This window comes from Equus przewalskii, chromosome 10 (assembly GCF_037783145.1).
Source record: "Equus przewalskii isolate Varuska chromosome 10, EquPr2, whole genome shotgun sequence".
NCBI lineage: Eukaryota > Metazoa > Chordata > Mammalia > Perissodactyla > Equidae > Equus > Equus przewalskii.
The window spans coordinates 25,868,046-25,892,554 of NC_091840.1; the positions used below are offsets into that span (position 1 = coordinate 25,868,046).

The following is a 24,509-nucleotide window of genomic DNA, read 5'->3' on the forward strand; positions in this document are numbered from 1 at the left end:
ACCGGGAACCGAGTTCTGTTGAAAGCCCCTCAGGGTCAGAGGCAGCACGGGTGGGAGGGGAACACTGGGCTCAGATAGGCATCTCTGCTCCTCCCCCAACTCCCCTCTCCCGCGAATCAAGAAACCAGGCAGCGAGGCTCTGGGGGCTGCTTTTATGGGGGCGACCTGACAGAGGGCATGGTCCGTACAAAACCGGGAACAATACATACATATATATATTATATACAGAGACGCGGTCCTGCGGAGGGCGGGGCAGGGGCGGCCACCGGCCGAGAAACCGGAAGCGCCCCGCGGCCCCGCCCCCTCCATCTGCCGGGGCGCAGGAGGCTAAGCGCGTGGGCCCGGCACTGTGACAGCCAGCTCCTCAGGGGGTGGGGGCATGTCTGGGGGCTGGAAGAGGGGCTGAGAAATACTGATTGATGGCATGGTCTATTTACAGGGGACGAGGAGAAGCCAAACGGATGGGCTAGGGGTTGTCTGTTGTTAAAAAATGAACAAAAACCCAGTCTGGGGCAGGGGCATGAGAAAGAGGCAAAATGAGAGATGGATTCTGAAAGGGGAGGGGACCTGGGGGGGGGGGTCTCACCTCCCTTGGTCCAAGCCCCAATTTGGGGTTACAGTGGGGAGACGGAGTCAATTTCACTTAGGAAGCAGGCTGCCAGCAGGGCAGCCCTGGTCTCCAAAAAGATGCGAAGTAGTAAAATTTTGCCCTCCAGTCAAAACATTGGAAAACAGTGTGGGTGGGGGAGGCTGAGTCTCTGCGATGTTAGTACAAGGCTTCCAGGTGTGGCCCTGGGCAGGGCAGGGCAGGGCCTGGCTCTCCAGCGAGAAATGTCCCCCTTGCCTAAGGCCGGGGTCTTGCAGCCAGGCCTCCTAAGCTGACCTCCTCTCTCTCTGGCATTCCCAGCTTTGGCCAGGAAACCAGGACCCCAGAGGGCACAGAACAGTTCCAGGAGGAGGTTATGGCTATTTGGCACCTGGGGGAAGGGAGGCACAAGGAGAAATTGAGGGCTGCTGCCCCAGGAAAGGGGGAGCTGGGGCCCAGATGCCCTGGACTCTCCCCCTTTCCTGAAGAATATGTGAGAAATCAGTGCAGGGCCAGGCCCAGCCTCCAGGCTCTGGGGTGGACTCTCCCTCCAGGAGGAGGGACAGGGACGGGAGGAGGTGTGGAGGCAACCTCTCCCCAGCGGGAGGGTCAGAATGCAACAGAGACAGCACAATGATGGGGGGAGGGGGAAGGGCCAAGAAGGTAGAATCTCAAGTCAAGAGGCCCAGGGGTCACCCAGGAGCCCCATGGGCAGGAAGCAGCCTCCAGGTGGTGAGATGCTGGGAAAGCCCCCAGCCCCATTCCAGTCCAGAGACAAAGGCTGGAGGTTGTAAAGTCTGGCAGTTTCGTCTGCAGGTCCTTGTGTCCATCCACCACCCAGGCCCACCCTCGACATCCCTTGGCCTCTGTGCCTCAGCCCCATGGGGCAAGGAGGCCGTCCTTCCAGCCACCTCTGTCTGCCCGGGCCACCTTAAGGGGGCCTGTGATATGGGCCCTCTGGTCCCTGAAGCTGGGGGAGGTGGGGTGGAGGGGTGGGGGAGTCGGGGCACCTGTCCCCAGGCTGGTAGGGGGCGGGGTGGAGTTTTGAGGACAGGGGAGGGAGGACAATGGGAGGGGATTAATTATTGTCCGGTTAGGAATGATTCCTGTTAAGTGGAATTGGAATTCCTCAGTGTTTGCAGGTTTCCTTCCAGTTCTGAGATCTAGAAAACAAGGAGGAGAGGGGGTCAGGCCTGGGCACCAGGCATGGGTGCTGCCCTGGCTTTCCCCGTGGTAGGCACATGATGACTCCCCCTCTCTCCCTCCAGGATCCATGGGGGCTTGCTCCCTCCATAGGGCCTGGCCCAGGGCACCCCTGGTCCTACCTTGTCCAGGAGCTTGTCCATCTCCTCCTTCCTAGCCAGCTCCGACTCCTCCAGAACCCGGCGCTGTGCAGTCTCCTTTTTCAGGAACTCGATCTCCCTGGGGATGGGCAGGGGACAGACGGGGGCGGGGGTAAGGGTGTGTGGTCTGGTTTCCATCCAGGGAGTCTCAGGGGCCTCAGCTCCACCTGGGCAGCTCTGCCCCTCTCCCTGCTCTCACGGTGGGAGGCCCCAGGTCTCCCTAAAGCCTGTGGGGCCTGGCTAAGCTGGCTCTGGCATCCAGTCATTCCGAACCCAGGTACCCCCACCATGGGGCCCCCCAACTTCTGTGCTCCTCCCCTCCCTACTCAGCTAGGGGCAAGGAGGGACTGCCACCAGGCTTCTCAGTCCTCCCTGGGCCCAGGACCCCCAGCCGCCAGCCTGGCCACGCACTTCTGCTGGTAGTCCTTGATGAGGCGCTTGGCCTTGCTGTATTTGCGCTCCAGGGCCTGGTACTGGGCCTGGGTCTCCCGCAGGTGCTCATCCACAGCCTGGCACAGGCTCTGGGCCTCGCCCCAGTAGCCCTCCAGCTTCTCCATGCGCTCCTTGTTCTCCTCCACGCTCTGCTCCAGCTGGGCCTTCTCCACCCGCCACCGGCCCTTCTCCTGCTCCAGGCTCTGCAGCTGAGAGAGGAAGGAGCAGCCCTGGATTGATGGGGGCCAGAGGGAGCCAAGGAGGACCCCATCCCGGCACCAGGGCCAGAGTCTCGAGATGATTCCTGCAGATATGGAGCCCAGTGCCCCCCAACTACTAACTCTCCTTGGCTGAGCCTGAGAAGTGAAACCCAGAGAGGGAGGAGGTGGCACCTCAGAGATCCTAGCCAGGGTCCCTGACAACGTACCACACTCCTAGAAGGCAGGAGGCCTGGGTTAGTCACCGACTAGCTCTGTGACTTAGGCAAGGCAACTTCTGTCTTAAGCCTCAGTCTTCCAATCTGTAAAATGGGAGTGATTCCTGCCTTGCCAAGCTCACAAAGGCTACAGTGAGATGGTAAATGTGGAAGATGAAAGAGCAGGGCAGGTGAGGATCACCATTGCCCTCTGGCCCCTCTCTGCAGCTCTGGCCCTGCTGACTAGTCCCTGCTTCTGTGGCTTTCTGAACAATCCTGGCTCCTCTCCCAGCTCCCAGGCCAGAGTGCAGACCTCCCAGCCCAAGAGCTCAGTCCTGGAGCCTCTGTTCTCTCTATACTCACCTCCCACGCCACCTCTATGCACTCAGAGCCCCAACTCTCCAGCTCCAACCCAGCCTTGCTCCCAACTCCAGCCTCGTCTCCCAGCTGCTCATAGGCACCAGGCCCCAAACACAACCCCCACCTGCACAAACCTATTCCTCCTTTCCAGACCAGCCCACCTGTTAGAAGGTGCCAGCATCTCATTGCCACTCCAGTGCTCAGCCTCACCCCTGCCTGCCCCTCCAGCCTTAGTGGCTGCAAACGCCACTTGCTCCCTGTGCCTCGGCCACAGGGGCTTTCCTACAGACACGCAGACTCACCACGTTCCCTCTTGCCAAGGGCCTTTGGCATGCTGTCCCTCTGCCTGGAATGCCCCCATCGACCCTCCCCCTTGCCACGTCATTTCCCACTAGCTCACCCTTCGGCTCTCTGCTCATGGTATCACTTCCCCAGAGAAGTCTCCTGTGATTCCCTCCAACAGCCCAGCCCCACACACTCCCCACCTGGATTAGGTTCTGTCTGCTCTAGGAGCTCAGTAACCCCGTCCTCTCCTGCAGAGCCCCGTGTCAGTTTGCAATGGAACAGTCATCGGTGTGTGGACTCTAAGCTGCGCAAGGGCAAGGATCAAGTCTGCTTTTGCCCGTCACAGGGACTGGAGCGGTGCCAGGCACCTAGAGGCCACCCAAGAGACGCTTACGACCTCTGACTCACCCCTCCCCTTCAGGCTCTGCATCCACCCAGGAATGCAGTCTGTCATCTCGGCCTCAGAAATGCAGCTCTAAGCCGCCCCTCCCAGCCATACCCTTGGCCTGTACTCTGGGCAGCCCTGGCTCGCCCCTGCCAGGACACCACCGGGCCTCTAACCTCCAAGTCCTGCCCACCCTCACGCCCTCCTCCTTTGCAGACAGTGACCTTCCCACTTATGGCCACCATATGGCCACAGGACCTAGGCTAGAGTCCTTCGGGGAGTCAGGATGCTGCAAGCCACAGCCCACCCTGCCAGACGAGCTCTGCCTCCGGCTTCTCCCCTGCAGGAATGGCTGCTACAGGCAGCGGGCCTCCTCCCAAAGCCAGCCTCCAAGCTCACGCGTGTCTCCCTGCCAGGAACGCCCTTCTTCTGCCTCAGTCACCTAAACCCTACCCTCCCTGCAAGGCTCAGCTTTACCCTCTTCTCTCTCTGTGCATGGGTGTAAACCCACAGGTGGGAGTGCACACACGCCTGTACCTGGAGGCACCATGTCTGCACGGCCCGTGTCCCCTTGCCTCTCTCCACCACAGTGGAAGCCCCGCAGGAGTTGGGACTCCTAATGTGCAGGCCCGGCAGGGGCCCAGGACAGGCTTCTAATATGGCGTCTGTGTATCTACACTCCTGTGAGCGTGTTGGCACCCAACCTGCTTGTGTGGGTGTCTGTGCATGGCCCATATGCGTGTTTGTGTATGTCATGTGTGTCACCATCTGGTGGCATCAGCACCAGCCCCTCTGTGAGAATGCACGTCCCGTGACACTCTTCCTTTGTGGCGGTCACGCCTGTGTGTCTCACAACAGACGAACGCAGAGGGGTCTGCACATCCAGGCCGAGGCAACTAGGTGTAGTGTCACGAGAAACGTGGGTCCAGTGTCTCTGTGGTATGTCTGCCTGGAGGGGATGTCCCTTGGTGTCTGGTGAGTGGGTCTGTGGGTACTGTGTGCCTGGGGTTCAGGCGGGTGTGGGCCAGTGTGTACCTGTGGGGAGTGTGCATTTATCACTAGGCCTGTATGTAGAGGACGTGTGTGGGACAGTGTGAACACGAAGACATCTGGAGTGTGACTTGGTGTGCTTCAGGGTAACAGCTGATAGCTCAACTATGCATTGAGCACCTACTGTGTGTCAGACACTATGCTAAGGACTTTACGTGGATTCTCTTGTTTAATCCTCACAACAACCCCACGGAGCTGGCACTGTTATTAGCCCATATTATAGGGAAGGAGGCTGAGGCACAGAGCAGCGAGTGATGGAGCAGATGGGTCCAGAGCGCAAGCTCCCTTGCCTAGAGTGGCTTGTTCTGTATGTGCCTCTGGTGGTAGGTGGTGGCCAAGTGTCGGCATGTGCCAGTGTGAGGGTGGGGGTCGCCCCCACTCTTACCTTTCTCTTCAGCTGCTGGATCTCGGCCTCAGTCACAGCATGCTTGATCTGGAGCTGTGGGTCAGAGGAGCAGGTGCTCAGCTCCGCCGCGGGCAGACAGTGCTGCAGGGCAGGACACTGGCCTGCCTTTGCCCTCCACCGCCCCAGGACCCCCCTCCTCTCACCTCCTTGAACTTGTGCACCAGCTTCTCGGGCTCCATGTCCACAGGGGACAAGGCATCCTCATTCTCTGCCAGCTCGAACACCTCGATGGCCATCTCACCACCCGGGAACGTGGGGCTCAGCTCCTCATCCTCGTCAGTGGCATACTCTCCAGTCTGCGAGGGGAGAACGGAGGCCATGTGCCCTGCCCTCCCCAGCCTCCCTCAGCCCTGATGGCCAAGGCTCGGACCGGCAGGAGTCTGCCTATATCAGTCTGGGTGTTACCCACGGTATGGTTCATGCCTTGCCCATCAGACTGGGGGTCCCCTAAAGGCACAGGTAGTTCCGCCACAAGACTAGGACCCCTGAAGAAACAGCCCGAGCTTTCCCCCTCACGCTACGGGGTCCCCTGAGGTCTGGAGCTGTCTCCTTCCTCAGATTAGGTCCCTTGAGGTTAGGGGCTATGCCTTCCCCTCAGAAGGGGGACTCCTTGAGGGAACTGTGTTTTCCTTGTAGGACCAGGAAGGCTCTCTGAAGACAGAGGGTGTGACTCCTCCCTCAGACTAGGGGCTCTTTGAAGGAAGGGCCTGCATCGCCTCCCTCAGACTGAGGGCTCCCCCAGGATAGGGACTGGTGCTCTGGGCTTCTTTACCAGACCTGGGAAAGTGGCAGAGGCAGGGGATGGCTGTAACGTTCCATCTAGCCACCAGGGGGCGATGATGCTGCCAACCAGGCCAGGAGTTCCTACCTCCTCGTCATCCTCCCCATACTGGGCATATCTCTGCTCCATCATCTCCCGCTGCCATCGCTCCTGTTCCAGGGTCTGCTGAATTAGCTGGGCCACCTCACTCTGCTCGCCTGGCCGCTCCCGGCCAATCATAAACCTGCAGGGGCACCATCGTCATCCCCCTGCCTCTGTCCTCAGCTGGGTAATGCCACCATCCTCCCACTGGTGCTCCCCTCTCCACACCCAGGCCCTCCCAAGGGAGGTGAAACGAGCGGGCTGAGTCCAGAGGCTACAGAGTGTTAATAATGAATGGGGGAGCTGGGGGCCCTTATTGTGTTTCCTTCCCAGGAGAGTAGAGGCCCACTAGCCCTCAGGGCCAGTTTCGGGGGAGGGGCGATGTCAGCCAAACTTCAGGCTGGGCTGCAGGAAACACGAGTTCAGGAGCTGCCAGTGTAGGGGCTCTTCCCTCACCACGTGGGAGAAGACAAGGCAGCAATGGCGAAGCTGACCCATCCCAGCAGGGCTGGGGCTGTGGAGGGGTGTCTCATGTGCGCTCCAAGGCTCTGAGCTTCAGGAAGGGGCAGGATGATGGTGACTGGAGATTAGGATGGAGAGGAAATAGTGGAACTTCCAGGCACCAGCCCCTCCTCTCCGTGGCCACCCACATCCTGTTTCTCTCTACCACCCTTTCCGGGGGGCAGTGCCCCTCTTGGAGGGGGACAGGGAGTGGTCCCTGAATGTTAGGCCGGAGAGGGACACAGGGCACTTCAAACCCAACCCCCTTGACAGGCCCAGGGAGGAGAGTCCTCCTGGGATTACACAGGGCTGGTGAGGAGGGAGGGATGAAGTGCCCGGTGGGGGAACCCCAACTTGGATGGTATTCTCCCTGCACAGCTTGGTTCTTCAATGAGTGAATTGGGAACAGGAAGAGGGAAGGAGAAAAAGCCCAAGAGGCCAGTTTGGAGGCAGGGTGGACGGTGGGCCTTGAAGCCCAAGTGCAGGTGGGGGCCCAGCAGCAGTCAGGGGCTCCGGGTGGGAAGGCAGGCACCAGGCAGGGACACGCACAGAGCAATTCCTTCCAGCCGGGAGGCAGTGGAACCTCCTCTATAAACTGGGCCACCCAGAAGCTTAACTGGGTGTGGGCAGGTGGGCAGAGTAGCCAGATGAGGACCGAGCCTCCTGCCTGCTCCCACTCCCCACCCGCCCCACCCTCCCAGCCCTCACCGCACGCGGCCCTTGGTGTTCCGGAGCACGGAGGCTGCAAAGCTCTGGGTCACTCCCACCAGACTCGTTCCATCCACCTCCACCAGGAGATCGTTCACCTGGATCCTAGGGGAAGCGACACTGGTTAGGGGGTCACCAGGGGAACTGTGGCTGGAGTAGAGGTGGCCCCCCTCCCATCAGAAACTCAAGGCTCAGTCCCCACAGGGACCTGGTATTTTGTCTACCTGCACGAAATGCATGAGCCGGAGGATCAGCTATCAGCCAGACCCACCTGTGGACTTTGAGACTCAGGCAAGCAAAGCAGACACAGGCAGCCTCCAGGACCAGGAGTGGTGGCAGAGACACTTCCTGTGACAATCACACTCTTGTCCCCTCCTCCATCACATCCAACAGATTGGTGTGACATCCACAAAGCTCATCACGGCCATGCACACCAGCAAGGGCCCGCAGCACACATGTGACACACAGCCCTCTTACACACATACTTCTGTACAGACCTGAGCTCACAGATTTCCTCCCAAATGCCTGAGACCCACGTAACACACTTTCTCATGTTCACACGCAGTCCCACTGGGTCACCTCACCCTGACATGGGGGCATAGCTCCCCACACGTTGCAGCTGTGGCTCCAGAAGCCCTTGTTCTCCACACAGGGGGATGAAGGGGCGGGAGGGATGCTTGGCCACCTCCTTCCTCCACTCCCACTTCCCCCGGGGTTGCAGGCCTTCTCTCAGAGCTCCCCCACGGAAGTGGAGGAAATGGCTTATTGTGAACAGCTCACCCCCACATGCCCCGCATGTGGGCATAAGCTTGTGGACACGCTCTCTCACATGCACACACACTCCCCCAACTGCTGCCAGGCGACCGTGGGAGAGGCTCTGGAAAGTTCAAATGAGGGCTAAGGGAGAGAGCAGGGGCAGTCGCCATCCTTTTCTCTGCCCCCCATGCCACTAGGGCTGCAGCGGGCAGAAGCCCCCTGAATGAGGCCATCTCACCTCTAGCAACATGACCCTAAAGTCACTCAGCCCTCACAAGGACACCCACTCACTTCTGTCACACAGAGTGGGGCTGGGTTTGGAGAGACCACCTCAAGGTTGCCCCAATGTCCAACTTACAACAACCTGGGAGGTGCCCTAAAGCCCTTCCCACTTGTCTGCTGCAATACACACAGTAGAGCAGCCCACAGAGGGGACACTGGGCTGCCCAGGACTCCAGGAAGCCCTCTTAGAATACTCTGACCTACAGAACTCATGCCCTCCAGCCTTAGATGCCAAACACAGGCACGCATGCAAGGAGCAGCCTCATCTCCGGGCAACCCCCACCAAATTCTCTAGCCACACCACACACCTGGATCCCCCTTGCTCTCTGGGCTCCAGCCATACCTGCCTACTTTCGGTGCCCTACCTGGGACATCTTGCGCACCCACTCCCTCAGCCTCTCTAACTCCTGTTCATCCTACAGGTCTCAGCTCCAACGTCACTTCCTTCAGGAAGCCTTCCCTCATACCCAGAGAGGTCAGGCCCTCCTGTTTTATTCCTTCGTGGCACCTGTACTTTTTCTCCATTTCACCATTTTCTGTGTGTCCACTTGAATGTTTGTCTGCCTCACTACACAGCACTCTCCCTGAGACTAAGGCCCTCATCACTGACTCTCCAGGGCCTGGCACCAGCCCTACAACAGTCAGGGAATTGATATTTGCTAAGGAAAAACAAATTCTCAAAAGCACTCCACCAGGCACACAGCCTCCACACGCGTGCTCTGCCTACTATGGCCCAACACACCCCCAAAACCAGGACACACAATGCCTACAGACAGCCCCCACCCTCGGACCCCAGAATGCAAACACCATGAGGGTGGGGTTTCCATCTGTTTTGTTCACTGCTGTACCCCAGGAACAACTGACCCCAACACCAGGAGTGGCAGATCCTGGCTTGGTGGCCCACCCCAGATGACGGTCGCTCGGGGACAGGGGAGGCGGTACCTGCCATCCCGATGGGCTGCGCCACCCTCAGTCACGGTCTTGACGAAGATGCCCAGCTTCTCCAGGCCCATGTCTGCCCCGGCCCCCATGCCAATGATGCTGATGCCCAGGCCCTCGGAGTCTGTGGAACAGAGGGTAGTGAGACGCCAGTAGGCGGTCGGGAGCACCAGCCCGGGGCTTGCAGGCAACAGAGAGACCTCCCCATCCCCAACCTTCACTTGGGCACAGCCCCACCTCAAAAAGCAGTCCCTATTATTAGGGAATGTCCCATACCTGGGGACAGGACATCATTCTGTCCATCTCCTCTTGGCCAAGCCAACTAGGATGCCCTTGGGTCACTCACTGTCCTTTGCCCCGCCCAAAGAACAAATGGGTAGCTGAGGGAGGCAGGGGCAGGAGACTATTTGTATGCAGATGCGGGGGTATGGTGGCCTTGGGGATGGGGTGGGGTGGGGGTGGGGCGGCCACAATGGGCTTGGTTTTCTCCCTCTCTAAGCAGTCTCATCCATACTCACAGCCTCAGTGACCAAAGCCCTCCTGCTTTTCTTTCCCGAGGCCCACTCCCCTCTCCATGGCGGCCCCAACCTGTCTCATGGGCCTCTGACATCCAAACTCCTGATGTTCCCCCACAAACAGGCTTTTCCCGTCTGCCACTCCCTCAGGGGGGGATGGCACTGTCACTGGCTGCCATGCCTGGGAGTCACCTGGATTCCCCCCTGCTCCTCACAGCCTCTGCCAGAGCCAAATAACCACCAGAGCCTGCCGATTCTACCTCCCAAGGATCTGTCAAGGCCACCCACCTCTGGCATGGCCATCATCTTGTCCACACCACAGTGGTCTCCCTCCATCCACTTAAGACCCTTCTCCCCACATGGCAGCCTGGTGTGGTCTTTCTAGAATACTTTTCCCCTGCCTTGCAATGGTCTCCAGCTACGAGGCCTTATGTGCACACCCTACTTCCCCTCACTGTCCAAATCTAGCCAAGCCTGTCTTCTCTCTTTCCCACATACTCCCCTGAATTCCTCTTCAGAGCTCAACTCAAGTATCTCTTCCTTGGGGAACCCCCACCCCACGTCTGGTCAGGTCTCCTGTTAAATGCTGTTATAGCACCCCCCCCCCCAATCCCTTCCCAGCACCTATTACAGAGCTTAAGGACGTAGTTACATGTGACTGTTCCATTGACCTCTGCCTCCCCCCTAGGTCTCCCCTCACGATATGGCCAACATAACCCCCAGGATGCAGCCCACAGTGCTCCTCAGGGACCTGGTAACTGAAGAAGCACAGAGAGCTGCATGACAGGGTTGCAGCCCGTGTGGCTGTAGGGCGCTGACTGGGGCCCAGTCAGAGGTAGAAGCTGGTCATCCCTGTGGAAGACCCTGAGGGCCCAGGGCAGAAGCTGGCACAGAAAGGAGCCCCGCTCAGCCTGGTCCCGGTCTCTCACCCTTCTCCAGCTCCACGGGAAACAGCTCCAACCTCTCCACTCGCTTCTCCAGCTCGTACTCAGCTGAGGCCGCCATGGGATCCACGTCCTCGTTGCGACGATCGTAGTCCTCGTTGGAGTAGGTGCTGAACACCTGGGGAGGGGCCGCTTATCAGAACTGGTACGGGGAGGTCGTCAGGGCAGGCTGCGCCACCCATGGCTGCTCCACTCCTGCCATAGGCCTCCCCCGGTCCCACAATGACCCCAGCTCAGAGCGAAGGCCCTTCTCATTCTGGAGTCCGTGGGGCAAGAGAGAAGGGGATGCAGCCTTGCCCAGTTCATGCCATTACTCTCTCTTGCAGCCCCAACCTGCATGGGCACGGCTAGCTGTAGAAGGAAAGGAAGAGCAATCCTGGGGAAACTGTCAGACTCAGCAACCCAGGTCCTCAGGTCAGAGAGAGAACAACAGTCAGGGGCAGAGAGACAGTGAGAGACGAGGACCCAGAGGGCGAGACAGAGGCGAGGGTGGACACGGACACAGACGGCAGGAGAGTGGAAGGAACAGGCTGAGCAGGAGAAGAGGGGAAGACGAGGAGGGGAGAAAGAATGGAGGAGATGGCTAGGATGCCAGATGGGGAGAGAAGAGGGAGCGGGTGTGAGACGCAGGGAGGGGGAGGGGAGAGCGATGGATGGAGAGAGGCAGAGGGGCACCCAGGACCCAGTGCAACCTGAATGTGAAGTTGAGGCCGGGGTAGAGGACGGCGGAGGGCAGGACCACCTCCACCTCAATGGAGAAAGGGCAGGCCCTCCACCTGAGGTGGCCCTCAGGTGGCAGGAGCGGGGAGAATGCCAGGCCCCCATGGCCTTGCCTGCATGGCCAGGCCTCTGCCTCCCTCCAGAACTGCAGCTCTCTGAGGTCTGCCTCTTATTCCCAGCGCACTAGGAGGTCCATCTGGCAGGAGCAAGGAGGTGGCAGCCTCTCTGACACTGTCCACAGTGAACCCAGACTCTGTGGGGACCCTAAGGCCAGCCCTGCCTTGTTGTCCCCCGGACCCCTCACCTGTCTCCCTCTTCCTGTCTCTCAGCACAAAGGGGAATTCCCCAGCCTGACCCTCTTCCAGAAAGAGAGAAGGCAGGGCAGGGCCCTAATTCTGGGCCCAGGCAGGGGTGCCCCCAATGGGAGGTTAATGAGCACCATTTGGGGTCCCATGACGTGTTCATGCTTCACTGCCTGCAGCGACAGGTTGGCACCATTTGGAGCCAAGTGGGGGCGAGGAAGGGTGGGAGCAGCTCTCTCAGACGGCTGGGCCTGAGGCCTGAGGAGCTGGAGTGGGGCACCGTCTCCCCCGAGGCCCCTGCCAGGGCCCCCTCTCCTCCAGGAACAGGCCCCATGGGCATCCCAGCGGACAGCGGCACTCCTGTGTCCCAGCCTTTGTTTGGGCTCGCTCCATGTCACCCCCCAGCCCCCACCACAGAGGCTCACTCCCACGGTGGGGGGTTCCTAGGATTAGAAGCACAGCTGGGAAAAGCCTATGTGGTCACTTAATTCACTGCCCTCAATTTCACAGCATCAGAGAAACTGGAGCTTAGGCCCTTAAAGCTCATCGTCAATTGTGCAGTGGTGGGACTGTTCTCCTGACACCTGGCCAGCGGCCTCCAAGCCCCCCTGGAGGGACGGGCCACCCAGGCTGCACATAGTGCAAGACGCCAGGTCTGCTGCCAAGGTCACGTGGGTTAGCCAGTGGCAGAGCAGGATGAGACTGGGCCCAGCTGGGCCCTCGTGGGGGGTCACCCGTGACTTTGTCTCTATTGCACACAGGCCCCAGGCCCTAGGTCAGAGGCTGGCGTGAGCCTGGACCTGGCAAGCGAGGTTTGGCCCACTTTTGCATGAGTCCCCTGATCCTCACCCTCTGCTCTGGCAGACAGGGTCCCTTCATCCCTCAGGCTTTGTGGTGGCGTACAGTGACACACACACTGTGACCTCCAAACACCCTCACAGCCTGTCCTGAGCTTTGCCCTCCTCTCTTTTCTCAGCCTGTCAAATCCCGCCCCGTGCAGCAAACCCAGGCCTCAGGCTCAGAGGCCCCAGATCACCCCTCACATTGCCCACCCCTATGTGCCCAACCTATCAGAGGGCCCTGGGCCCAGCCCCCCGACCCCAGGTGACAATCTGAAGTTGGGTTCTCTGTCCTCAGCAGAAGCCTCCATAAAGGCAACAACTGGGTCATCGGCAGGGCACAAGCCCCTGGACTTGGTATCAATGCAGGGCAGGGGCAGGGAGAGGGAAAAACTGGGACCCACCGCCAGGGTGGGGAGGAGGAAATTCCCAGCAAGGTCAAAAGTCAGACACACCAAGGCAGCACCACACACCACTGGCTTCCACACTTTGCGAGCAGCGGTCACCAGGGAGTCGGGGAGCACTGCTCCAAATCATGTGCTATTTTTTACACAAAAATCAGGATAAGGTGTCAAATATAGACAGTCAGAGGCCCAGGACTGAAGGACCAAACTCTGCCTCTGAGGGGATCATCTCTGGTGGTGGTGGTGGAGGTGGGGTTCCTGACTCCCTCAGGGGTCCCCACCTGCTTCCTCAACATCCTAAGAAACACCATAATCCTCCATTCCCGCCAGGATCCCATCCTCTTCAGGAGGGGAGGGGGTAAGAAAGGACTTGTAAGGTCATAGCCCGATGAAGGGGCTGGCCTGGCAGCAACAAGCATGGTTCAGGCCTCTGGCTGGGGCAGGAGGTGGGAGAGGGCCAGAGGTTAAGATACCAGGGCAGGGGAGAGGAAACTTGGGCAGCTTCAGTGTCTGGGAGTAGTTATGGAAACTGCCAGCAAACAGATGAGGGTTTGGCTGGGGAGAGCTAAAGGCAGGGTCCAGGCCAGGGAAAGTCCAGGCGCCTGGACACCGCCATGCAGCGGACCTGGCGCTGGGCACAGCTGAGCCTGGGGCACTAAGAAAGGCCATTGAGGCTGAATGTGCCAGCCAAGAGTTGGGGGGGGGGGGTCTGGGGTTCTTATTTCTTCCCAGGGGATGTCCCCTGGCCCATCAGCACCCCTCTGAGGATCTCAGGCACTGGCACAACCCACAAAACAATCACCAAGAGTGGGGGTAGGTGGGGGGGCAAACTGAGACCCCAAAATGGACAGTTCTCATTCCTCTTTCAGGGGACCCAGAGAATGTGGCAAGAGCACTTGAAACCTGTCAAGGCCACGGGGGGCTGTCCTATTGAGTGGCCAAGAGCAAAGGCTGGCAGGTGCTGCCAGGAACTCTGGGGGGGTTCCCAACCCCACCCCCTCCTCCTCTGAGCCCTGGGGAAGGCCCAGCCTGGTCAAGGGCCACACAAAGTGCCTGCTCCCTTTGGAACCCAACATCTCCACCTTGGGGAGCTAGCCAGCACAGACCCCACGGAACAGGGCCCCAGCCCAGGCTTTTCCCCCACCCCAGTCACATGGCCCCAGCCCAGCTCACCCTCACAGACCTGCTTCCCTCTTTCACTTCTGCAAAGTTGGGGTGGGGGTACACACAGGATGGAGGAAGGGCTGCGGTCCACTGCACGGTCCCCTGCACCTTCGTTTTGGGAAGTTGCTGCCTTCTCCCTCCCTCCCCCTAAGCAGCTCCAATACGGGGAAAGCAGGGGGTGTTTCTAAGCTCCGCTGACCCCTCCCGCCCAGAATGGAGTAAGGACCAATGTGGGGAGACTTTCCTGAGGACACACACACACACACCCCTTCCCACCACCCATTCCAGTTTCTGGAGGAAGAATGTCTGGGAAAGGACGAGAAAGCAGGTGCCCCAGGACTTGCGTGGGGCAGGGCGGGTGGGGCCCGAACGCTGGGCGGGGCAGCAGGCAGGGGAACCTGAGGGCAGGTCAGGGCAGGCCACCCCCAGTCTCAGGCCTGAAAATCTTCCCCCTCTGACAAACAGCTGGAACTCCCCCACACCCCCCTCAGGGTGGTAACTTCTGGGAAGGGGGCTGGGTGGCAGGGGCTGACTCAGCCTGCCAAACCCGGCTGGCTGGCGAGGCGGGGGCGACGGCGCGCACGTGGCAGGGGCGGCGCGGGGGCGGGAGGGGGGCTCACTTACTTGGATGGGCGCCGTGCTGAAATGGATCTTCCGGCTCGGGGCCGGGTCCTCTTCCTCCGAGAGCCCTGGGATCTCCACGCACCCCGACTCGGGCTCGTAGGGGGGCTCTCCATCCTCCTCATCTTCGTCGTCGTCCTCCTCCAGGGCACTGCCCCCAGAGTCCTCCCCCAGCCCACTATAGGCGCTCACGTCCACCAAGTCCGCCTCCGAGAAGTCCTCCTTCTTGGACTCATCTGCCTCCTCGGGGGCCACGTCCGGGGCCCGTCCATTGCCCACCCCTCTCTCAGGCGCCGCCAAGGTCGCCGCCGCCGCCGCCGCCTCCTCGAGGGCGGCTTGGGCCTTCTGCTCCTCCGGCGCGGGGCTGGCTGTGGTTGCCAAGGTGCTGCCATTCTCCAGGGCCGCGTGGACCGTCACCTCCGCCTGGATCACCTCCCCGGGCGCCGCCTCGGCCTCCGACTCCCCGCTCTCCTCCACCTCCACCGGCTTAATCTTGCGCACCTCCCGGGGCTTGGGGGGCGGCCGGGCGGGGGCCACTCGGTGCTGCGGGGGCTGCTGCCCTCCGGGGCCGCGCTCCTTCTCGGCTGGGGCATCCCCCGACGGGGCGGGCGGTGGCGGTGGCGGCTGGAACACGCGGGAGCGCTTACTGACCAGCTTCGAGTTGACTTGGGGAGCCCCGGCGGCCGCGGCCCGGGGGAGCCCGGGCCCACGGTGGAGGCCGGTCCTCGAGTCGGCCTTCTCAAAGACGGCGCTGAGCTGGCTGACCGTCGGCGACACGGCGTCGGCGTCCAGCTTGTCCAGCGCCTCGGTGCTGCCGTTGAAGCGCACCACGACGTCCAGCTTCCGGTCCTGCAGGCCGGCGCGCTCCTGCCTCAGCAGCCGCCGCGCCGCGGCCTCCTTGTCGCCGCCCGCGGCCGCCGGGGCGCTCCGTTCGAACAGCTTCCGCGTCTCCTGCAGCCGGGACGGCGGGTGCGGCGGCGGCACGGGCTGCGCGGAGGGCGCGGGCTTGGAGTCGAAGCGGCTCACGCGCTCCGACACGCTGGTGCCCAGCTTGAGCAGGGCGCTGTGGTCCACGTTCTCGTTCAGGCTGCTGGCCCGCGGCAGCGACAGGCGCACGCCGCGCTCGGGCGCCCGCGGGGCCTCGCTGGGGCCCGCGCCGCCGCCCGCCTCGCCCGGCGGCCCCGCCGTCGTGCCCATCTGCAGGAACATACTTTTGATGCGGTGGACGTTGGAGCCATATTTCTTGTGGTGGGCCGCCTTGGGTGCTTCGTCGGGCCCGGGCGCGTCGGGCGGCTTCAACGCCTGGATGCCCGCCTCGTAGGCGCTGCGGTGCGGGGAGGCGCTCCGGAGGGGACCCCCGGGCCCCCGCGGCTCCGTCTTCATCATGATGGGGGGAGCCGGGTTCGCATCCCCCCGCTTCCCGCTCCCCCCCTCCAACAGGCGGCTCGCCAAGTCGGGACCACCGCCCCCTCCCCCCGAAAAAAGAAACCCCGAAAGGCCTTTTTAGGCTCCCCCCCAAACCAAGCTGCCAAAAACAGTTAACCCTGCTTTAAAAAAGAAAAGAAAAAAAAAAAAAAACCCTCCCAGCGCCCTGTGTGGGTCGCCTCCCCCAATCAAGCTGCCAAAGACAGCCAGCCCCTCTTCCAAAGCCCGAGCGGCCTGTACGGTCGCCCCCACCCAAAGGAGAAAAGCGGCGGCCGGGCCGGTGGGACCGCGCGCCCTGCCCGCGAAGCAGCGGCGGAGGCGCCGGCTCACATCGTCCGAGGCGGTGTCAGCGGGGCTGGCAGCCCGGGCGCCCCCCACCCCGGCCGGGGGCCTTGGCTCTCGGGGGGCCCGGCACCCCGGTGCCCATGGCTGCTCGGCCGGCCCGGGCCGCTCTGCCGCCGCGCCACCCTCCCTCCCTCCCTCCCCCCCGCGCCCCGAGCCTCGGTCTTTCTCTGGCTCTGCCGGAGCGGCGGCTGCCCGAGACCGAGCGGCTGCCCTTCTCGCCGCCGCCGCTGGGGGACTGGCACCTCTGGGTCCTAAAGGGATCGGATTTCCGGGCCGGAGTCTGAGCCCTCCCCTTCCCCTCCACCGAAGGTATCCCCTCCCCTGCCCTGCCCTCGCTGACAGCCTTCCGCTGACCTCGACCCGGGCCGATTCTCTTCAGCCCTTCCATCTTGACCTCTGAAGGCGGCTATCACAACCCACATAACCGCACCCCGTTTCAAACTGGGGAGAGGCAACCCAGCCACAGTGGTCTGAGGGCGGCCCCTCTCCACCCCAACGTGAAGGGACATTAGTGGGAGGGGCAAAGGGTCGTTTCCTTGAAGGTCTTTTGAGCTCCCTAGTGTGGTTCAAGGCCATCAGCATCAAAATCTGGGTGCTTCAAAAATTTTAGAAATTCCAATTTCTGGGCCCTCCCCAAACTTTGGGAAGCAGAATCTCAGAGGCAAGGCTGGGAATCTGCATTTAACACTTTCCCATTGGGAACTTTTTGCACCCTTTAAGGTGTGAAACCTTGGCCCAGGGTTGCTGGCCTTGTGCTGGAGGAGGAAAGGCGATGGAGAAAGATGGTCCTTAGCACCCAAGTGGCAGCCCAGAGCTGGCCTTTGCCCTTTAAATCTGAAGAGGGTGTCCTGTCACCTGCCTGTTCTGCACCAGGCTGGAAGAAGGGGCGGAAACTCTGTCTTCATGCCCCTACTAGAGCACTCTTGCTTCTCAAACAGGAAGAAGGAGTTTTGGAGGAGGAATTCTGGAGGCCTGGGGCCAAAGTCTGACCAGGGAGAGCTCTAGCTTGGGTCTCATCCGAGAAAAAAAGATCCTGGCCACCGTGTGCAAGTGTGTGTAAGGAGGGAGGGGGAAGGGAGGCAGTGACCTGCACTTCCCGGCCGCGCAACCCAGAAAGCTGTTTTGATGATCCCCGCCCGCCCCCTACACACACACCCAGAGCCTGGGGTTGCCCTCTACCTCGCCCCAGCTGCCAGGGGCTGGGAGTGAAAGTCCACCCCCTAGACCATGACAGGTCCAGATGCTCTGCTTCACTCCACAGATCCCAGAAAATGGTGAACATTGTGGACCCTAGGACCCAGAGAACAACTCAGGCACAAAGCCTCCCCCCCACTCCCAGCTGCTTCCTGCATCTCGGGCCTTCCTGCGGCCTCTGCCTCCTCCCCCGCCCTCTTCCCTTCCATCCCCTTCCTCTTCCCAATCTCCCACTCTCTCCCCTACCCGTGGCCTAGAAGGGCTGTCGAAGGGAATCCTCCCACCCCTCCAGTGTACCGGTGTGTGTGCGTTTTGTGGGATATAAACCGGTTAGCACGTGCAAAAGAGCATGGGGGATGGGGTGCGGGAAGCCGCCTGGGAATCCTGAATATTGGGGCAAGGAGGGGCCGGGAACCACTGGATCCTGAGGCTAGTGATTCGAGGCTAAGGGAGAGGCAAGGGTTAGGTTCTGAGCAGGAGCCGGAAATGAACCCAGACCTCAGACTTTCCAGTGCCACCTGCCTCTTCTTTGCCCAGATGCCCAGGGAACTTACCCCTCTCCAATTTTATGCGGTGGGGCAGAGTAAAGAAGCCAGCCTCAATCCCCCCCTCCCTCCTAACCCTTCTTAGAAGACCACTTTCAAGAAGAAGCTTTGGGAAGGCTGGGGCTTGAACACAACCCCCCCTCCCTCCCAGACCCCTCAACCCTGCTTGGGTGAGACAGAAATCTCACCTAGCTGGGGTTGGGGGTTTGGGCAGAGTGTCCTCAGAAGCTCTTGTGTGCATTGGAGGAGGGCGCAGGCCCCTGAGTGTTCTGCCCAGAATCTCCCACACCCTTTGGTGAGTCATCTTAACTAGTCCCAGCCCAAGGGGTTCGTGCCCACGCTTCTGGCCAGGTGGGGAAGCTGGCTTCTAAGGGTGGGAGGAGGCGCTTAGAACCAGCTGTGAGGCCCAGCGACCCTGGGACCCCCAACAACACCTCCAGTAGCAGCTTGGAGTGAATGAGAATTATTGGGGTGCTCGGGTCTCCCTTTCTTGAGACTCCAAGAGTGAAACCCCTTTAAGTGTTTTGGGGTGCAGGAGGGGGGAGCCAGCCTAGAGCTTGGAGGGCTGAGACTAAGGAATGGGAGTATTATTTCACAGGCTCCCGGTTAGCTCAGCGACACCCCCAGCCAGAATTCCCGAAGAAGATTTTTGGAGCAATAAGCGCTTCACCATCTGTCCCTCCTTCCCTGGGGTCAGGCACCCAGCCGGGCTGGCCTGTGAGACGGGTAGGGAAGAGGGTGTTATCTCCTCCATCCCCTCCCTGCCTGCCTGGAGCAGTAATCCCACCTGGGAGGGCCAGGAGGGTGGCTACATTTGGGAGGGTTCGTTCCCATCCAAAGGGAAGGATTTAAACTTAGTTTATTCCTCAGGCTGCGGCCTCACCTAGCTCCTCCTGTTCAGTACTCCAGGGTAATTTAACCATTCTTTCTCGTGCCACTGTCCCTTGTGGAGGAGGCCTGGATGCCCAAGTTGCCTGGTGGTCTTTGAATGGAAGTTCTTTTCTTACCTTTGCCCTGGAAGTGAGGGTAGAGTGGTTCCCAAAGTTGACCCAGAAGCCGGACTGCCGGAGTTCAAATCCTACCTCCCATGACTTACTAGAGCTGTGTGACCGTGGGCAAGTCAGGTAACCTCTCTGTGCTCTGAGAGGATGGACTGAGGTGAAAGTGTCTGGAACACAGAAGATAGGGTTTGTGGGAAAGGAAATGCCTTTCCCAGTCCTTGCTAAAAAAAACTGGAGGTCCTTTATTAAAGCCCCTCCCTGTTTTCCCACCTACCCGCAAACTTGATGAGGGCCCTCTGGGACTCTTCCTTAAGGCTTGCTGTTTTTAAACGCCAGGTGTAACTGCAAAGACAGGTGATGAAGGCAGAGAGAGACCTGATTTGTGATAAATCCAAGCCCTCAGCACCCTGGGCTCAGGCCCGGGCTGGGAGCCAAGGCTGGCTTCTCTTCCCAGCCCTGGGGCTTTGAAACTCAGCCTCTGAAAGTGGTGTTTCCGTGGCCACGGTCATCTGAGCAGAGGCTGGCCTAGACCCTGCCCTTCGGCCATTTTGTGGTGAGCCAGTGGTCCCTGCCCCCATCACTCTCCTTCATCTGTCCTTCTCTGCCAGGAACTTGGGTTGATATGAGGATGCTGGAAAGGCATGCGTGTGTGTACACACTTACACAGAGGAGAACTCAAATCCAGGATGTCAGTGTTGGAGGGCCTTTAGTGGCCCTTGGCTGACCCCTTCCCAGGGGGAATGAGGAAGGCTGAGACATGGAGAGGGAAGTGGCTTACCTAGTCTTGGAGGAAAGAGACCAGGCTAAGGGTCACAAGGTCTGAATCGAGTCCTAGTTCCATTCATTTGCTGCGTGATCTTGGGCCAGTCATTTCCCCTCCCTAAGCCTAATTTCCTCAAAATGCTCAGTTTGAATGTCTGATTGTGTCTCCTGAGCATGAGCGATCCTGATCTCCCCTGCTCTGTGTGGAGCAGAGCAGAACGTGTGCTCTGAAGCCAGACAGTCTTTCTTAGAATCTCCAACCTGCTGCTTCCCAGCTAAGAGACTTCAACAAGTTCCTTCATCTGTGAAACGGAGATAATGTACCAGCCTCATAGCGTTGTGAAGATTAAACGAGTTCTAAACGCATAAAGCATTAACAACAGCTCCTGGCCAAAGTAGGGGCTTGGTGAGTTGGCTGTTATTGATTACATGTATGGGTGTGCACGCATGTGTGCACATGTGTGGGCAGGTGTGGCCAAAAATGGACATCAGTGTTTGCATCTCTATGTGTGTCTTCATGGGACCTTGGGCCTCTTGTTTCCTTCTACGGCCTATTATGTGGAATTCTGAAGTTTAAGCATCCCTTGCCTGCGGCTCCTCCAGATCTTTTGGGATGATCCCTAGAGTAAAGGTGACCTCCCTTCTCTTCCTTCCCAGGGATTTTTCATTCCTGCCTCTTAGTGTCCCAAATCCCCCATTGCCCCTGCAGGGAGAGGGGTCCCTTGGGGTCCTCCCGCAGCTGGCAGACTGCCTTGCTGCCTGCGCCCCTCTGCTCTGCCCCCTTTCTGTCATTCACCCTCCATACTTCACTCTAGTGCCACTTGGAAAGGGAGACCAAGCAGGAGTCAGTGTGTGTGTGTGTGTGTGTGTGTGTGTGTGTGTGTGTTGGAGGGGGAGAGGGTAGGACAGAGGAAAGATTTCTCCAAATCATCATTTGCTTTAAAAGAAAGCCTATATTTAGCCAGGCTTAGAGGGCCTGTAAATATGTATTTTGCAATGCAGACAGCCATAGCTGTGAGAGCTCCAAAGATATGCAGGGAGGTCAAAGAAAAAAAAAATAACCGGAAAGATTGGGCAATGTATTTTGTCATCAGCAGATTCGAAGAACTCTTTCTACTGTCTGTTCCAACTGCTAATAATACACATTCCTATGTTTTGATGACGGTTTCTAATTTTCATCTGCTCTCCGGGTCTTGTGCAGTGGGTGCCTGAGGAGGAGACTGGCTCTCAGACTCACCTTCCTCCGCCAGCCTTTGCCTCACCTGTGCTGGGTCAAGGAAAAGAGCATCCTGCCCCTGCCTGCTCCCCTCCCCACAGGCACCGCCAGGCTCTGCCAGGCTGGCCTGGCACCTGGCACACATACAGCCTCCATAAGGCCAGCTCTCCAGTCTCCCACACTCCACCCCTTGCATTTCAGGTGACCTTGGGGGTGAGGGTTGGGGGGACAACTTCTGCCACTTCAGGGCAGCTCTACTTCAGAAAACTCTTTTTTCTTTTAGTTTGAAAAGATTCTTTAAGAATAAGTTCAGAGAATCACATAAAACAGAGTTTACAAATGCTACCATTGTGCCATTTTGGCTTCAAGTTCTTTCATATAAAAAAAATAGAACATGAGGGGCCGGCCCCGTGGCTGAGTGGTTAAGTTCACGTGCTCCGCTGCAGGCGGCCCAGTGTTTCGTCAGTTCAAATCCTGGGCGTGGACATGGCACCACTCATTGAGCCATGCTGAGGCGGCGTCCCACATGCCACAACTAGAAGGACCCACAACTAAGAATATACAAGTATGTACCGGGGGGCTTTGGGGACAAAAAGGAAAAAAATAAAATCTTTGAAAAAAAAAATAGAACATGAGAGTCTGCACTGCAGCCCTTTTGCCCCAATCCCGTTGCCTGCCACACCCACTCTCACAAATTTGAGATGCATCCTGTATAGTCTATAATTTTGTATTATTATTTTTAATTGTAAAACATTTATAACATGAAATGGACTATTTTAACCATTTTAAGCACACAGTTCATTGGCATTAGTACATTCACGTTGTTGTGCAACCATCACCACTATCGGTCTCCAGAACTTTTTTCATCTCCCAAAACTGGAACTCTGTACCCATTAAACCAGAGCTCCCCATGTCCTCCTCTCCCCAGCCCCCTGCAACTACCCTTCTACTTCCTGTTTCTATGAATTTGACTGCTCTAGGGACCTCGTGTAAGTGGAATCATACAGAATTTGTCCTTTTGTGACTGGCTTCCTTCACTTAGCATAATATCTTCAAGGTTCATTCATGTTGTAGCATGTGTCAGAACTTCCTTCCTTTTTAAAGTCTACCCCATAATTTCATATTTTCCCTACATATTTAAATATTCATAAAGCAACACATAGCAATGCTTTCTCTATCATTCATATGTATATAACCACCATCATCTTGCGTGTATCATTTTGTGTCTTTTTTTCACTTGACACGGTTTTTGGTTTTTCGCAGTGGGGCCACGTAGATACATATGGCTTTGATTCCTTCTGTTTATTATTTCATCATGTGAATTTCATCATATTTATTTATCAGTTCCTCTACTGGCTGGCATTTGAGTTGTGGCTATGTTTTGCTATAATAAGCAGGGCTGCAACGAACACCGTTGTACTTGTCTGAACCCATCCTTAGAGTGTATATTTAGGAGCAGAAGACCAGAGCTGTCGGGTAGGCGCACTTTCAACTTGACTAGTACTGCCAAGCTGCTCTCTATGGAGACTGCACCAACTGATGCTCTCGCCACCAGCATTTGTACAAGACGTCTTGTCTGACCACATCCTTGCCAACATCTGCTCTTGTCAGACTTTTTATTTTTGCCAATCTGCTGGGTGTGAAGTGGTATCTCATCTGAATCTGCATTCCCTGCCTATGAGGTGAAGCATCTTACCATGTTCCTTGGTCATCTGGGTCTGCTCCAGGCAAATCGTTTATGTCCACATCCTTTGCCATCTATTGCAGCTTTGGATACAAATTATAGAAAACCCAACTAGATGTGGTTTAAGCAAAAAAAAAAAAAAAAAAAGGAATTTTACTATCTCACATCACAAGAAGTCCTAGGGTTGGTTAATTTGGAGACTCCAACTGTGACATCAAGGACCAAGTTCTTTCCATCAGCTTGTCATCATGTTGGCTTGCCTCTTAGGCTAGCCCCCTCGTGGTCCAAGACAGCTGGCTGCCTCAGCTCTGGGTGTCTCATGCAGACAACAATGTCCAGAGGCAGAAGAAAGTGGATGCTTCCTTCTCAGTGTCTCTTTCCCAAAGGCCATACAGGAGATCCCCCTTCTCATCTTGGTGACCAGAATTGCATACATGTCCATACCTAAACCAATTATGGACCAGAGGAACCGAATTATCATGCTATATTTAGACCAATCACCATTCACCTGAGGGGGCTGGGAAAGGTCGCACCTCCCCCAAAGCCTAGACCCCTGATTCCTGAGTCAGAACAATGTTCCATTAGCAAGGAAGAGGGGAAAGCGCGCCATCTGGCACTCAAAAGGTCGGCGCTTTCCTTATTGATTTGTAGGAGGTCTTTACATATCCTGGATACTAACCTTTTATCTGTTTCATGTGCTGCCAACATTGACACCTAGGCTGTCGCTTGTCTTTTAGCTGTGTTTATAATGTCATTTTTAAAGCAGAAAGCCTTTTTTTGGGGGGGGGGTAATGTAGTAAAATCAATCAGTCTTTTGTGACTTGTGACTCTTGTCTAGGAAATCTTTTCCTACCCTGAGATCGCCTACATTTTCTTCTAATTATTTTAAAGTTTTGTTTTTCCCTTTTAGTTCTTTAATCCATCTGGAATTAATATTTATGGATGGGGTGAAGATTTTTCATATGAAAAGCCAATTGTCACACCACTTCTTATTAAATAGTCTATTCGCTCTCACCGAGTTACAATGCCACTGCCGTCGTAAATCAAATTCCCACTTATGCCTAGATCTGTTCTGGGCACTCTATTCTATTGATCTCTTTGTCTGGCCCGGCACTAATACCACATTGTTTTAATTACTGTTGCTTTCAAATAAGTCTTGGTATCTGTTACGGGCTTATTCTTTTTCAGAATTGTCTAGTCTCTCCTCGGTCCTTTGCTCTTCCATGTGAATTTTAGAATCAGTTTGCCTAGCTCTCTGAAAACTCCTGTTGGGATATTTATTGGACTTGCACTGGATCGCTAGATTCATATGAAGAGAGCTGTCTTTATGACATTGAGGCTGCTCATTCCTAAACTTAAGACATCTCTCCATTTATTCCTTTTATAGCCTATAGTTTTTCTTCATAAATATCTTTTGCAAGTTTTTTTCTGGGTTCTGTACGATTTTAATTTTATTGTGAATAATTTCTTTTTTAAAAAGATATTACAATTTCTAATAAATTATTGCTAGGGTATGGA

The 24,509-nt window shown here is 57.5% G+C and overlaps 1 protein-coding gene and 1 long non-coding RNA gene across 2 annotated transcripts; both read right to left on the bottom strand.

Annotated features, from left to right (window-relative positions):
• Positions 1-138: 138 nt before the first annotated feature.
• Positions 139-16,391, bottom strand: PPP1R9B (protein phosphatase 1 regulatory subunit 9B). The gene is made up of 10 exons (XM_070562196.1): positions 14,823-16,391; positions 10,755-10,887; positions 9,314-9,434; positions 7,334-7,438; positions 6,131-6,266; positions 5,406-5,558; positions 5,242-5,295; positions 2,341-2,570; positions 1,912-2,008; positions 139-1,749 (listed from the first exon to the last, which is right to left on the bottom strand). The coding sequence occupies exons 1-10, from the start codon at positions 16,203-16,205 to the stop codon at positions 1,696-1,698; spliced, it is 2,466 nt and encodes an 821-aa protein (XP_070418297.1). The 5' UTR covers positions 16,206-16,391; the 3' UTR covers positions 139-1,695.
• A 2,965-nt stretch (positions 16,392-19,356) lies between these two features.
• Positions 19,357-20,248, bottom strand: LOC139074059 (uncharacterized). The gene is made up of 3 exons (XR_011523374.1): positions 20,108-20,248; positions 19,604-19,671; positions 19,357-19,496 (listed from the first exon to the last, which is right to left on the bottom strand). It is a non-coding gene; the product is annotated as an uncharacterized lncRNA (long non-coding RNA).
• Between the last annotated feature and the right edge of the window lie 4,261 nt (positions 20,249-24,509).

Bases quoted from the DNA above. Each gene is read 5' to 3' on its own strand.
- PPP1R9B (XM_070562196.1), bottom strand. From the start codon at position 16,205: ATGATGAAGACGGAGCCGCGGGGGCCCGGGGGTCCCCTCCGGAGCGCC. The intron at 9,435-10,754 runs GTGAGAGACCGG...TCTGTTCCACAG, and splicing joins TCCCGTGGAGCTGGAGAAGG to ACTCCGAGGGCCTGGGCATC. The intron at 5,559-6,130 runs GTAGGAACTCCT...CTCCCCTCGCAG, and splicing joins ATGGGGAGGATGACGAGGAG to ACTGGAGAGTATGCCACTGA.